Here is a 15,628-nt window from a genome sequence, read left to right as displayed (position 1 = left end):
CGTGTCAGGGCCTAGAGCTACCACCAGTGGCATGGAGGAGGAGGCTGCAGCGGTAGGGGCACACCAAGTGTTTCTAATGGAACCTGCGTGAGTCCTCTCTGTGTGTGCCCGCAGAAAAGAGAGAGACCTTCTCCCCTCCCTCCCAAGCCTTAGGAATACCCTGGCCTCAGGCCGCTCTTCCAGAAAACTCCCCCACACACCCCAGACAGCGGCCCCTGTGGGAACAGGGTGAGCGGAGAGTGCTCCCTGGGAATCCACTCTGCCCACCTTCAAGGTTACGACAACTGGCAGGAGAAGGACAATTGACGATTGTTCTCCTTCCGTGTTACTCTCCTGGGAAGGGCCTGTTGCTCCTCCTGTTCAGGGAGCATTTGAGGGGGCGCACTGTGCTCTGTGTGGATGCCTGAGGCTCTATTGAGAAACTCCACCGGCCCTCCTGGGTCTCGTCTCTGTCCAATCTCTCTGCCACTCCCCCGACCTTTGACCCCTCCCTCCATCCCAGAGTGAATCGCGGATCTTGTCCGTTTCCTTAACTTCCGCATGGATCCTTCCAGCCGCCATCTCCCCACCACTCACCCAGTTGCACCACGGGTCTCGGAATCAACCCATGCTGAGCGCATCTCTTCCAGCCGGCACCGTGGTCTGTGAGACGGAATATGCCAGAATCCTCCAGGAGGCCCATGTTGGCCATTTTCTGTTCGGTGTCTAATATTTAGTATAAATCAAAATGCCAGGAAAACACCCATGTGCTGAATATAAACTCACTTCTGGTTTTTACCATCTCATCTCCACTCTAGAAAGTAAGAGTGCTTCTCTCAAGGTGGAGAGGCCGGGTTTGGTATCTTATGTCACTCAGTTAACATCTTTGGCTAACTGGACTGAAGCTGGTTATTAACATGATGTTAATTATTGAACGCTACTCTAAGAGGCCTGTCCGCAATGACACCTGCCTTCTGCTGGCTCACCTCTGTTTCTCTTGGTGTCAGCTGTGAGCTCACCTCAGACCACTCAACTCAGGACCCGGAGCCCAGACCCGGGTCCCAGGTGCTGGCCGGCATCTTTCCCATTGTCAGGGCTCAGCACCAGCCCAGGGCTGCTTCACACCCCAGGTGTTCTTCCGGGAACCTTTCTGCCAGCATAAAGGCCACGGAGCACAGGGTTTCAGATGGGGAAGAAAGGGGCAGGAGTGAGCAGTGACCTTTCTCCCCCCTCCCCACGCCAGCTGAGGGCTGAGCCTCGCCTGGGGAGAGGGCAGCTGTAGAGACAGCTCTGAGCGGGATCAGCCTCTCCCTGTCTGTTCGAGGTCTCTGCCCTTCTTTTAATAACTGTCTCCTCCTTACAGCTTCTGCAAGGCCCGAAGCAGGCTGCTCGGTAGCCCCTGGCAGAGAGAACCCCATGGAGATGGCACTCACCCCAGGCCTCCCTCTCCCGGGCTCACCCTCCCACCTGGCTGGGAGGGAGGCCCCTTCCCCATGACTCGGTTTCCCCAAAGTTGTCCCGCTTTTCCTGCTAGAGCCCTTTCCTTTTCGTTTTGCTGTTTCCTGCCTTCGCTTTGACCCTTTCATATGGGGTTTCTTTGCACGCTGGTGCACCCTGCTCCTCCGTAGGGGTTTGGGCCCTTTCTTCTGAATTGAATGGGGGGGGGGTAGGTGAGTGTTGCCTCTCCTCCAACCAAGAAACACTAACCACGGATCAAGTGGAGAGGGTGAAGCTGGAGAAAGCCAAGAATGGAGTGTCTGGGGGTTGGGGGGAGGCCTCGCGCAAGACTCAGTCACCGTTCGGAAGTAGTGTCCGTCTTCCTGCCTTTGTCACTTCTCCCTGGGATTGGCTGTTGTGTTTGTGGCTGCATGTAGTGCTTGTCAGCGGAGTGCTGTGACAGGAGGCTATTTTAATAAACTGTTGCAGTTTCTCGAGCCGAGCTGCACTGCGTTGGCATCCCTCGTCACCGCTAATGGAGCGTGCGTGGCTGGGTGTGGGCTGAGGGAGGCGGTCGAGCTCGCTGGGGGCCTGGGGGTGGGTGGGGGGGGGCGTCTGGTCTGGGAGTGCTCCTGCCAGCGGCAGCCAGGCCCGGGGAGGAAGGGGTGGCCGCACCCTGGGCGCCAGGTCCCTGCCCTGGAAGTGCTGCTGGCATGGACACTTTCCGAGCTCTTTTTCTTCTCTTTCTATTCATAGCACCGCAGGCTCGCGTGTATGGCCAGGGAGGAAAACTTCCACTCGCCCCTGTGCGCTCCATAAATAAAAAAAGAAATAGAACCAGAAAGAGAGTGTGAGGGCCTGAGAGAAAGAGACTGAAACCAAAACACAGAGAAGGCGCAGCTGCTCTCCCCAAGGCCTTCTGGGGCGCCCGCCCGAGCCAGGCCTTTATTTATTTCTTTTTCTGGCTTAAAAAAAAAAAAAAAGAGGAAAAAAAAATCCGTGTCTTCCTCAATCCTAGTCTCCCCAGCCCTACACCCCCTCCCCAAATTTGCTGGCTGGCTGCTGCCAAATGGACCCGAGTGGGAGCCTGGAATGAAAAATTCATAACTGCTGGACTTTGCTTGTTCATTAGACGTGAACTTGTCGATTGGGCAAATTGTTTTTGGTCTCCAACTGCCGGGGGCTCTCCCCACCCTCCCGGCTCGCCCGGTTCCCTCCTCCCCTTGGACACAGCCATTGGCTGCTCGAGGATGTCTCACTGCCAAATAGGTGGATCCTTCTCTCTCTCTCTCTCTTCCTCCCCCCCCCCTTTTTACTGGCTTTGGCACAGGCAAATGGATGGGGATTGAGCATGAAAGGGGAGAGAGAGGGAGTTTGAGAGAGAAAAGCAAAAAAAAAAAAAAAAATCCAAAACCCAACCAGCGCGCGCGCACACACACACACACACACTCTCACTCGCACACTCACACTCACACACACACACACACCACCATCCCATCCACGTCCTCCCTCGATCTCTCCCTCTCTCTCCTCTTTCCTCTTTCCTCCCTCCCTCCCTTACTCCCTCTCTCTCTTTTGCACGCGTCTGCCAGCGACGGTCTGCAGCCGGTCCGAACTCGTCCTCTTCCCCGGGAATCTGCGAGCTCCCCCTTTGCCTGCGATCAGGCTCAGAGGCGGAGGGAGGCAGCGCGAAGTTTACACCCCTGTGCCGCTGCCAAAGCCGAAAGCCTTTTTCTTCAGCTGCTGCTTTCCCCCTCCTGGTTTTTGTTTTTGTTTTGTTTTGCACGGGGGTGGGGGGTGGGGTGGGGTGGGGGGTGGGGTGGGGTGTGCTGTGTGTTGGGGTTGGTGATTGGGAGGTAGGTTTTGATTTTTAAATTTTGCATATTTTCCTTCTCTCTCTCTCTCTCTCTCTCTCCCTTTTTTAAACTGAAAGAGGATGCACAGGAGGCGAAATTGAACATTTTTTTGTTGGCTTTTGTTTACCTGGCGTGTGTGGCAACCGGCTCGCTCCCTCTCTCTGCTTGCTATCCCTGACCTTTCTTTCTTTTTGCTCCTTTTCAAAAAAATATTAATTTCCCCCTTCTGTGCAATGGAGCGTGGAGGGGGGAGGAGGGGGAAGGGTTTGAGAATCCACCCAAGCCCGGCCCCTATTCCCCAGAACACCAATAATAACCCCCTTTAAAACATTTACCTTCCTCCCCTGCTCCTCCCCCTCCCCCCTCCCCCCACCCGCCCCCAACTCACAACTCTGTTGAGTCCAGAAGCTCAGAATCGGGCGTTGGGCTTTGCCGGGTGCTTCAGATCAATGGTAATTATTTAATTTTTTCCAGTTTTATTTTTGTAAACAGAAATCAATTATTATTTAAACTTCAAACAAGCAAACAAGCAAAAAGAAAAAAACAAAAACAAAAACAAAAAGCGGGAGCCCAGCCCTCTGTCACCTGACTGAGTGGGAAAGAGGGTGAAGGGGTCAGTGGGGAAGGGGCTGCAGGACGCCCCACGTAGCTTTTAACCCTAATGTGGCCGAGGCAACCACCTTATTTGTGCTAACAAGAAGTGTTTTGTTCCTTATTACTGTGATTAACATTAGTATCGGTGTCGGTAACAAAGCTGAAATCACATATTTAGGATTTAGATCTGATTAAAAAAAAATGCTGGGGTGGATGTTCCAATTGGAGCAGGAGAAAAGAGAATGCAAACAGCTCGGGGAGGGGAAAGCCAAATCCGGTTCCTCGCCCGGCTCCTGGATGTCATGTTCTCTCTTTTTGGGGGTGGCCAAAACCCGACCGGTGTCGGGACACGAGGCGGCCCCCGCACGCCTCGCCTGCGCGTCCGCGGGAGTCGGGGCAGCCGGGAGCCGGCGTCGGGGCGAGCTGACAGGAGTTTGCGGCAGCGACAGAACATGGAGATGTCATGGGCGCGACAGAGCCTGGCGGGGATACCAGCAGCGTGTGTGTGTGGACGGCAACGTTGTCTGTGCGCGCGTGTGTGTGAGTGAGTGAGGGGGAGAGAGAGAGAATAGGTGTGTGCTCAGGCGCCGGGTGCCTCTGTCTGGCTGCCGAGGCTGAGATGGGAGCGAGCGGCTGGCCAGGCTGGTGGTGGCTCCAGACCACACTTTCGTAGAACAATCACGACAGAAAATTGTCGTGGGAGGGGGGGGCGGCGGCGGCGGCGGAGGCGGCGATTTTTCTTGTGCCCCCCTTCTAACGCTTCTTCTCTCCTTCTCTCTTTCCCCCTCACCCCGTCTTCCCCTCCTCCCGTCCTCCCTCGCCCCGCATGCTCCCGGCTTGCCGCCTGCAGGATGAGTTCCACCCGTTCATCGAGGCGCTGCTGCCTCACGTCCGCGCCTTCTCCTACACCTGGTTCAACCTGCAGGCGCGGAAGCGCAAGTACTTCAAGAAGCACGAGAAGCGGATGTCGAAGGACGAGGAGCGGGCGGTGAAGGACGAGCTGCTGGGCGAGAAGCCCGAGATCAAGCAGAAGTGGGCATCCCGGCTGCTGGCCAAGCTGCGCAAAGACATCCGGCCCGAGTTCCGAGAGGACTTTGTGCTGACCATCACCGGCAAGAAGCCCCCCTGCTGCGTGCTCTCCAACCCCGACCAGAAGGGCAAGATCCGGCGGATTGACTGCCTGCGCCAGGCCGACAAGGTGTGGCGGCTGGACCTGGTCATGGTGATTTTGTTTAAGGGGATCCCCCTGGAAAGTACTGATGGGGAGCGGCTCTACAAGTCGCCCCAGTGCTCGAACCCCGGCCTCTGCGTCCAGCCACATCACATTGGAGTCACAATCAAAGAACTGGATCTTTATCTGGCTTACTTTGTCCACACTCCAGGTAGGTCACTCTCAACCCCCCTCCCCGTTTTAGTGTACTTGCCGGCATTCGTTTCGCGTCCGGTGCCTCTTCTTTTCGAAGGACCCATGCCCTGGGCCTAACCAGCGCGCCTGTCCTGCCTGGGGCTGAAGCCCGTGCGGGCGGCCCCCTTTTCCTTCTGTTTCCCTCCACCCTCCCCGATCTTCCTCCTTCGCTCCCTCGCCACCGTTACCTACCGGATTGTCGTGCGTCTCCCGCTTTGGAGGACTCATCTTACCCAAAAGACGCTGCAGGTCTTAGGACCGGGGCCAGGCTGCCCCAGAATTATCCACGATGGTGAGAGTTGGTGATGAACATTACCACACATAAAAAAAATCACTCGTTGCAGAGATTTAAAATGAGTCAGAAGAAGTATCGGGAGCCAGGTGCTGGCTTTCCTGCGGCTTCCTCCTAAGTCCTGGGGAAAAGCGGGATTTGGCACAAGCGGGGTGGGCAGCAGTTCGGTGGAGAGAGGGGTGTGTAAAACCCCCGGTTAGGAGCCAGAATGAATAGAAAAGAGGAGAGAAGGCAGAGGCAGGCAGATTCTGGGGCCCAGATGCCCAGGCGGGAGCTGGTATGGCTGGGATTTGGCTGCAGAAGAGTAGGAAAGTCCTTGGACTTCACAGAAAGTGAAAAGGAGCAGGAGATTCCTTGCGCTGGCCCTTCCGCCGCCGTCTGGCTCCAGTGGGGAGACCCCAAGGCCCCCACCCCTCTGCTGGGAAGCACAGAGGCTCTCCCCGGCACAGGCATGGCGGGGAGGGGCGGTGTTGCTGTGGTGGTCTGCGAGAAACAAACAGTCCAAAAACTCTGCAAATTTTCCTTTTCCTTTTGTGTCCCGAGTAGTTCCAGTTCTCCTCTTTGCTTTTCCAGTTTTACCCAGCATTTTGGGTCGGGGTGGTGCCGTCCTCTTCCTCTGTTCCTTTCACCGCCCCCCCTACCCTTTCCCTTTTTATAATTTCTTTCCGCTTTTGTTTTCTTACAAATTGAAACAGAGATGGCTGGTTAATTTTTAGCCTCCACTCAGCTACGCCCAATTTACTGCCGCCTTTGAAACCTAAACGGGCGGCACTCTGTGATTAAGCAAGGCAGAAGTGTGTTTACATTATGCCCAACCAACTTGTAATGAGAGGGCTACCAAACCTTTTTCTCTGTGTATGTGTGTGTGTGTGTGTGTGTGTGTGTTTCCTTTCCACCATTCCGGTATTTTTTCCCCCTTGTTTCCCTTTCTCTCTTTATGCAAATGTAACAGAATGTGGCTTAACTTCAACTCTGGTGAATGTTCTTTCCCGCAAGTGTGTGTGTGTGTGTGTGTGTGTGTGTGTGTGTGTGTGTGTCTTCCTTCCTGTTCATTCATAAAAAAGAAAAGCAACTCACTTTTCTGCTGTGGTCACTCACTTGCCTGTTTGGGAAGTTGGGAGGAGTGGTATGACTTAATCCAGACGTGAAATTTTGGGGAGCTTTTAGCACTGCGTCAGGAAGGGAACCTGGACTAGAATGAGCGCTGAGGGTTTGTATGCTGGACAACTCTAGGGAAGAAGAGGCGGTGCCGGAGGCCTCTGTCCCTCCTCGTTCATATTCTCTCTCATGAGAGGTGGCTTTGGTGGTTGTTTGGAAGCAGCGAACAAACACCCTCACCTTTGCCCTGGCCGGAAGCCATTGTCCCCTCCATGGATCTTTCTAGGCCTGCACCTGGCCCTGTGTGACTCTCGTGACCCCTCATGAAGAATGCGCAACTGCCAGCCCTCTCCTCTCTTCACCCTTCTTCCTTCTGGAAAAGACACTAAAAAATTTGAAAAGTTATCCGCTCATTCTCTGTCTACACGGCAAGTCAGAGTGGGGAGGGTGTGTGCCTGGTGGTGCTGTAGCTTCCGGGGAGCCTGGAGCCTTGAGTTTGTGTCTGTCAGGCAGACCTTCCAGAGGGAATTCGGTACCTTCTCACTTCAGCACTGGGGCCTCTAAGATGGAAATCAGGACTCATCTTTCTCTGGCTTCCCCCTGCCCTGCTCTCTAGCTAGATCCCTGTAGCCGAGCTGTTTCCCTTTCCTCTTTTATTTTAGGCCAGATTCTTGACTGCTGCCAGCATGGGGCTGAGTTAGGATGAAGTGTGTGTGATGAAGGAGACGGTTTGTGGCCAGCCTGCTGGCTCCTGGACTAACCAGGCAGGTGTCGGGAGAAGGGAGGCATCCCCGCCCGCCCCCCAGCCATAATGAGATCATTTGCCCAGGAATATGAGAGAATTCATGCCCCATCGAATGCGGCCGCAGCCATTTCTGTCCCGGCTGAGGTCCAGTTCCTTGACAAAAGCTGAGTGGAGAACTGAGGACATTTTAAAATAATTCATCCCTACTCCTGCTCTCTGGACTCCAGATAATTTCAACGAAGGTAGGATTTCTTGCTGGAATTGCTTTAATTCAAACGTGCCTCACTGCAGGAGCAGGGGTGAGTCGTTGGAGCACGGGCCACAGTGGGCCCGGGGTAGATGGTCTCGAGGATGCGAGGAGCAGGCACGGCTTTCCTCCCAGGCCACCCCAGTTTGCTAGAAGATGTCTTCTTCTGGCTAAATCCCCGCACAGCATCGATGGGACAGCATAGCCCTCTCCATGCCCATGCACTCCGACGCCCTCAGCAGCCTGCCACTTGTTTCTCCCACCGGAACCTGGGAAGGCGGTCTAGGGTGGTAAGGGCTCAGACGAGAGTTGCTGTGGATTCTAAAGGAAGTACCTTTCTTTCCTTAAAACTGGGCCGAAGGACCCGGTCTGGGCTGCGCTGGTGGTGCCGGATTTGATGGCAAGAGAGTATGACACGGTACTAAGCTAGGAAGCGCCGCTTCACCTCCAAGTGCCGTCGTCATCCGTGGCCCTTGGTGCTCTTGTTTTGCCCACATGAAGCTTCAAGACGAGCTGTGGTTGGGGAAGGAGTCAAGGACATGGCTGTGTGATGTCGGGAGCTCCACTCCCAGTGTGCGGGGTCCAAAAGACCGCCCAGAGTCTGTTCCGGCCTCCATGAGGGCTAGCCTTCCCGCTGGGAAGGCATCTCTCCATGTGTCTGTCCCATTTAGGAGGGGATATTGAGGAAGAGCAGGGTCGGACAGCAGTGTCGTGGGGAAGAGAGGTGTATCCCTGGTGATGTCCTGCCATCCAAAGAGGTGGCCCGAAGGCGGGCGGTCGCAGATAGGCCGGAAGCGTGGGTCCTGGAGGCCCCTGCTTGTGTGGGGAAGGATGGCTGGTCTGGCCTGGTATTGGGCTCAATTCTTTACAAACCCTCCACAGGGCCCTGAGGGTGAACTGGTATCTTCAGACCTGCCCTGATCTAGGCTTCGGCCTTAGGAAACAGAAAAATCTGGGGCACCTGGCTGGCTCTGTCGGTAGACCACGTGCCTTTCGATCTCGGGTTGTGAGTTCGAGCCCCACGTTGGGTGGAGAGATTGCTTAAAAATTAAAAAAAAAAAATCGGAAAATGATAAAATGCTTTACTGAATGGAAATGGCAGCTTCTCGCTGTCAGATTCCTCCGGCAGGCCGGTAGTGCAGGCCCGTGAGGTCCAGATATTAGGGTGGTGGCCCTTTCCTTTATCTCTGCCTTTTCACTGTGGAGAATTTCACATGTAGAAGGAACCCCCTTCACCAGGGCCAGTAGTTTGCCAACTTACGGCCAGTCTCGACTCATCCATACCCCCACTGCCCACCCACGCTGTGTTGTTTAGAAGAAAATCCAAGCATTGTAGCTTTCCTTTCTTTCCTTTTTTTTTTTTTTTAAGATTTTATTTATTTATCTGGCAGAGGGAGAGAAAGTGAGAGTGGGAATACAGGCAGGGGAAGCAGGAGACAGAGAAGCGGGCTTCCCTCGGAGCAGGGAGCCCGATGTGGGGCTCTATCCCAGGACGCTGGGATCATGACCTGAGCTGAAGGCAGAACGCTTAAGGACTGAGCCACCCAGGTGCCCCACATTGTAGCTTTTCAGCTGTAAATATATCTGTGCACATCTCTAAGGATAAGGAATTGTGAAGAGCATAACTGCGATTTCACTGTCACACCTAAAAATAATCAACAGTTTCTTTAGTATGGTCAGGCTAGTCAGTGTTCACATTTCCCTAATCATCTCCTAATTCTGTTTGTTTGTCTGGGTCAGGATCAGGATTGGGATCCAGGGGCACCCAGGGGCGCCTGGCGGGCTCAGTCGACAGAGCACGCGACTCTTGATCTCAGGGTCGTGAGTCCAAGCCCCATGTTAGGCCTAGAGCTCTAAAAACAAACAAAAAATCAGGTGCAGACAGTGCAATGGGTCGATAGGTCTTTCAAGACTCCTAACCTCTAGGTGGTCCTCCTCTTCCATCTTGGTTTCTTTTCTGGCAGTTTTTGGGTCGTTGCTATTGAAGGGCTTGGGTCATTTGTCCTGTAGGGTTTCTCTGTCTGGACTCTGCAGCCGGTGCTCCCTTGGGCTGTTGGTGCAGTGCTCTGAAAGGAGTTTCTGCCTCCTTCCTCACCTCCGGGTCCTGGGACGGCTGGAGCGAACCTGTCACGGAAAGTGGATTAGCACCTAACGAATTGTCTAAGTGAACCCTTCCGAGTACGTTGTCGCCCTTCTCAGGTGTAGGAGTCCCCTGGTTTTTGCTCTCTGCGTCAGAGCTCAGGGCTTTGCCGCAAGCACTGGTTTCCAGGTCCGAGGGAGGACTGCTCATCTGGGTCCTTCCCTGGCGGGAGAGGGCATCATTTGGCCATGTTAGCCCTGCCAAGATGCAGCCGATGCCAGCAACGCCCCTAAGTCTTTGCTGGACGTTCGGCCCATCTGGAGGCTCTGGGGTCCATGCGTGGGAGGGGCCAGAGGAGCACCTGCCGCGCTCCCCGGGGGACTGACCCCTAGCGTGGCCCCTGTGCCACCTCACCCACGGCCTCCTTTTTCAAGGCCCAGAAATGCCATTGGTCTGCGTCGTTGAGGCAGCACCATCTGGTGCCAGGGCTAGCGGAGACTGCAGGGCCCGGGAACCAGATTCCTAAGATTAGCAAGATTTGCAGATCATCTTTTAACCCAGCATAAGATCCCCTTTAGAACACCCTGGAGGAGACGTTGGTGTCGTGCAAAGGTCAAGTTTGGTTGTAAAATTCTTATGTTCAACCCAGAGGCTGGTGAAAGGGATGAAAGCAGCTAACACGTGCAAAGACGGGCACAGGGCACAGAGCAGGCCGTGGCTCACGGCGGCCGCCGTCACTGCTGTCAGGACTTCGTGAGCCCAAGGCTGCCTCCCTGTCACCTTCACCTGCCAGTCTTATTTCTGGTAAGGGACGATGCAAGGTGAGAGCCAAGTTTTCTGTAACATGGCAGGCTCTTAGATGCCGAAGCCCGCTCTCAGGGTTCCTTTCCACCCTTCTCGCCAGGAAGCTGTCCTTTCTCCAGGCCAAACGTTGCCAGTCCCTCCCACCGCCCGCACTGGACGCAGCTCCTCGAGCCCTTGCCATTTCGGTTACCACTTCCTGGAGGCCCTCTTAAGCTGGAGCATTTGGTACAGAACACATAAACTCCGGGCACGATCAGATCCCATGGTAGCCACAGGATTTGCCCGGCCTTCCCGCTCCGTGATTTGTGGGGCCCAGTGCAAAATGAAAGTGTGGGGCTCCTAGTTCAAAACGCTTAGGGACTGCAGTGCGACAACAGTGATAGCATTAAAACCAAGCATGGGGCATGTGTGACTGTCCGGGTTGCACACCTGTGACGCTGACCCAAGCCCCCTGTGCTCTGTTAATGTGACAGGGGATGATGATGCCTTGCTTGGTGGGATGAAAGAGCGATAGGGGGTCAGGCTAGCCTCAAGAGGGGATGTGACCCCAAAGAGGAGACCAGAAATACCCAGACCCAGTCGTTTGGCTTGGTCTCATTCTAGGACTCCCTTAACTATCTGCTCCCGTCCCCTTTGTCCACAGCCTGTCTGCCCAGCCGGTCAGGGGTCCGCACTGGCCATGATGCACAGGGCTCTTGGTGGAGTGCTCACTCTGCTGGCTCAGTTGGAAGCTATAACTCAAGGGAGAAGAAAGGCTCACCCTTGTCTGAGCTTGAACCGGCAGAGCTTGGGCTGTGAATAAGCTGGAGGGGACCCGGATGCCTGAGCATGGTGACCAAATGTACTCCACCACCCAGAGGAAACAGGGCCACTCTGCAGCAGGAGGGCTGGGCTTCAGACACCCAGAAGGACTTACTTCCTGAGGATTCAGTTTACTTTTTGGCACTGCCACAGGGTGGTCGAATTTCCTTTATTCATGAAATCCGCACTTGGTGAACCTACTGTGAGCGAGGCCCTTCTAAGAGTGAGTCTCCTGCTTGCAGCTGGCAGGTTTTGCGTTGAGGGCCTCATGATGACTTCTAGAAGGCGCTGTCCCGTGGGCGTGAATGTGCAGTGATCCATGCTGGAGGGGAGGGAAGACCCGCTAAGTCTTCACCAGGGGCCGTGAAGAGGGAGGCAGGGCTCATCTCTGCCACTTTCTAGTGTTGCAGAGACCTGGGGCGCTGGGGAAGGGTGGGCCAGAGGGGCGGAGGGCAGTGCCACGGTCCCCCTCTGTTCTGGTGTCCTGCAGCAGCTGCGCAGAGAGGGCCCAGCTGAGCATCCCCTTTTCTGCCCAAGGAAGAGAGGGTGGCTCCCTCCCCACCCCTTTCTCTCTTTGCCCCATCGGTCCCACCCCCCACCCCTGTCTCAGGAGCTGCCACGCTTCAGTTATTTTATCCTTCAGTGTCCGATTCAGAAGTCCTTTCAAAGGCCCCAGCCGTGTCAGCGCGGTGCTCGCACAAAAGGCCTCTTTGATTTCTTGTTTGTTTTCATTTGCCAGTGGAGGGGGAGGGGGCTGGAGAGAAAGAGCTTCTGGGTTTTAAAATTTTTATTTGGGTTGCTTCATTCTCAGAGGGGTCCGTTCCCTGGAACTCCTTCCTGAGTTGGGGGCTTGGCGGCGATGGGCGGTCTTCTGTGGAGAGGGCTGACGAGGGAAGTGGGGGCTGCCCCCACGAAGCAAGAGGGGGAGGTGTGGGGGGTTAGGATATGGTCGTTGGTTCACCTTCAGACATTCAGTGCTAGGCCCCAGGGTGGGAAGGGTCAGGTTAGAGCCTGCTGCTTGGGTAGGGAAAGGTCTGACATGCCTGGCACCAAGGGACAGTCCTGTGTTGGCCCCGTACATCCTGTATGTCCCTAGTAGAGGCCTTGGCACAGCTGTGGGATTTGAGTAGTCCTGAACCTTGTCTTTGCCGTTTTCCCTTTAGTGTCCCAGATTAGGCCGTTTCTCCCTTGGATGGGAAGGGAATGGGGATCCTTCTAGCATGCACATTCCTTGGAGATTCTAAGTATCTTCAAATACAGGCTGGGTCTCCCTGCTCTCCGTCAGGGAATGAAATGGAGGGGTGACACGTCTACCCAGCAGCTTGGCGTCCTGTAGCCTACTGGCCTGAGACAAGCCCCTGTCCTCCCAGGCTGGCTCTCTCACTTCCCCCCCGCCCCCCGCTCCAGACCCCACCCCGTACCTCTTGTCTCTCCACGATGGCTGGTTTGTGAGACGCTGCAGCCATGGTGCCCCTCCCAGAGGACACGGCCCCCGGCTCCTGGAGGACTTTGAGGACAGGGAGCTGAGGCTGAAAGGAGACAGAGGGCTGCCCTCGCCAGTGGTTTGGGACTAGAGACACCAGGACCGGTGCCTGTCGGGGTGCCTGCTTGCAGCACACGTGGGTGCGTCCCAGCCTGCGGTAAGGAGAGGGGCGGCCCGTCGGTTGCTGTGTCTGTGTGGAGGCCTCAGTGCCACGGCTCGGGAAGGGAACGCTGGAGAGTGAGGCTTGGGCAGGTGGTCACGGGCGTCAGCAACGGGGAAGCGTGCCCACTGGGTGAGGGGGCTCCGCGGGGCCTGGTTGGCAGACGGGAGGAGGAGGCTGGGGGGCTGAGAGATAGATAAATATAGCTGATGGCATTTCTGATGATAGGTTTTTCTTGGCACCAAGGGCACCGTGGAAAACAGCACGACAAACGCCGGCCCCACAGGCCGCCGTCGCCATTTTAAGCATGTTTGAGCCGAGGGGTTGCTGGCATTAGAAGAGGGTCCCAGCAGGCGGAGGGGCTGCTCTGCGCTCCGGCGGGGAGGTTTGGCTGGATGGGCCTCACCTCCTGGGTGCCTGTGTTTTTTACTCTGTCGGATGGATATCTACTAACTGATTTTCTGGCCCTTTGGGGATTAAAAAAATATTTTGGGGTTGCTCTTTGTGGGCTTGTTTCCCAAGTGACTTGTCCCCCCACCGGCCACTGTTGGTGTGTGTGTGTGTGTGTGTGTGTGTGTGTGTAAGGGGGTGTTCTGGCTCTTGTCTTCACTTTTGATGTCTTAATGGTGGCCTGGCAGGCTGCTGCCCCAGGTCAGGACCATTGTTCGCTGTTATCCGGGGGACATCCAGTAACTTAAGGGGCATCCATTCGTTCAGGCTCCCACAACTTCTTGTTCCCTGTCCAGTGGAGGAAGGGGCACACCCCTGCTCTCCCTTCCCTGCTTTAATTCCGTTTTTTCCATCAAAGGCCCAGTTGTGACTACGGCACCATGCTGAGTCCTGTCTGTGTGTGTTAACCACCCAGATTCTCACACCGACTCTAGTTTTAAATCCGTGCTCCTGGCTGAATGTGTTTGTGCTCAGGTGACACACAGCAGTCTCCGTGTGCAGGGGGGGATCTGTGAATCAGATCCGGGGGGCCTGGGAGTCTTCCTGGAAGATGACCTGTCTGAACCACACCTTGAAAGACAGTGAGGAATTAGCTCATTTTTGTCAGCTGGCTGAGCCTTTTCAGCAGCCAGTAGCTGAGTCCCTTCTCACAATGGTTGAGTGATATAGGCAGGGCAGGAATTATTATCCCTGGGCCCGTACGGAGATGGGAACCCAAGTACAGAGGTGTCGCGGCACTCAGATCACGCGATGAGTTTCCGGTAGAAGGACCCCAGGATCCAGGTCACTGAGCACTTCCACCTGTGGACCTTACTGCTCCTTGAACTTCATGGGGATTGCTGGCCTTGGCACAGTCTCACAGGAGAAAGCTGTGTGGGTCCCCATGGTCTCCCTTGCTCTCTAGGAGCTGAGACCGTGGGGCTGGAGCCTAGCCTGTGGCTCGGCTCAAGGGCTCCCCCAGCTGCTGAGCACGTGGGGTGGAGACAGTGATCGGGCACCTGGCCTGTCCTTGACACTGGCCTCCCCAGCAGCTGGCCCCCTGCCCCCGACCTGAGAGGCAGCATGATATGGGTCGGGTTGGGTCCACTGGATGTCTCCACCCTGCAGTGGCCAGCTCGGCTTCTTGGCACCCCTCCCTGGAGTGCGGGGCAGGGGAGGTAGAGTGGGCAGAAAGTCCAGGCCTGGGGCCAGGCAGCTCGGCTGGATCTTGGGATCCCTGATCCTTGCTCTGTCACGCCGTTTTCCTGGGAGTCTGCTTGGAATCGATCTTTGAAATAAAAATGGATGTAATTATCCTAATTAACCAGATGAGTGCTGGACGTTTGCAGTAATCTTCTCTCCATTGTCTTTGATGCTCCCTCACGTAAACTCTCACCTTACCTCTTCCTTAAAGTTTGAAAACTTTAGGTCTGTGTACATAAACACTCTCCCAGCATGTGGAGGGGTGGGGTTGCAGGGAGAGGCTGGCGCCCGCTAGACATATTCCTGTTTCTGTGGCCAGTGAGACGGGGACATACCCTCTCAGCCACCGACAACAGCTCCCGTAGAGCCGAGTCTCCCAGCCACGGCACTGCTGGCTTTCCGGCCAGACCATTCCATCGTGGAGACAGTCCTGGGCCCTGTGGGGTGGTTAACAACATCTCTGGCCTCCACCTGCTGGATGTCAGTTGCAGCACCCCACCCCAGGTGCGACGACCAAAATAGCTCCAGACATTTCCATGGGGAGAGAATTGCCCCAGCTGAGAGCCTCTGGCCTGGAAGAAACAGAGGGATTCAGAACTTTGCCCGCATTTACTTCTTGCCTCTCCTCTCAGTCTCGTGACAACGGAACCTCTGAGCCCCCTCTGTTCTGCATGTGGTATGCCATTTTCCCTTCCTGGGCAGCAGGAGCCTGGGCTCAAGCAGCCTGGGGGGCTCCTCTCGCTTGTAAGAATCAGGAGCCCGTCTAGGAGTGTCCTACGGAATGTTCCTCCTAGTATCTTGCGTCGTGGTCTGTGTCCTGGGGGTGCTGATCTGGGGACTAGAGCAGGGGGTCTGCTATCCGGCGGACCCAGGCCTTTGTGACAAGCTAGCGACACTGTCGGGGCCATCCCAGACCCCGAAGAACAGCAGGCATTCGTTTCTGCAACGTGGGATGCAGAGACCAGAAGTGTCACCTGAGCCTCCGCGCTACTCTTTTTAAATGATGTATTCGATT

General features: G+C 55.5%; 1 protein-coding gene across 6 annotated transcripts in view; it reads left to right on the top strand.

Annotated features, from left to right (window-relative positions):
* Positions 1-3,154: 3,154 nt before the first annotated feature.
* Positions 3,155-15,628, top strand: part of NFIX (nuclear factor I X) — a gene marked incomplete at its 5' end in the record, with an annotated part of 69,313 nt that continues 56,839 nt past the window's right edge. For 3 of the 6 annotated variants that reach the window (XM_080827668.1, XM_080827672.1, XM_080827667.1), the window contains 2 exons: positions 3,749-4,369; positions 4,717-5,248. In XM_080827668.1, the coding sequence (XP_080683794.1) occupies positions 4,109-4,369; positions 4,717-5,248 (793 nt within the window). Of the gene's footprint in view, positions 3,725-3,748; positions 4,370-4,692; positions 5,249-15,628 lie in introns of those variants that run through there. The other 3 variants (XM_080827671.1, XM_080827670.1, XM_080827669.1) reach the window with 3 other exon arrangements.

The sequence above is a fragment of the Martes martes genome (genome assembly GCF_963455335.1).
Source record: "Martes martes genome assembly, chromosome: 1".
Classification (NCBI taxonomy): domain Eukaryota; kingdom Metazoa; phylum Chordata; class Mammalia; order Carnivora; family Mustelidae; genus Martes; species Martes martes.
Note: the sequence above shows the minus strand (reverse complement) of the source record. Positions and strands in the feature narration are given on the sequence as shown.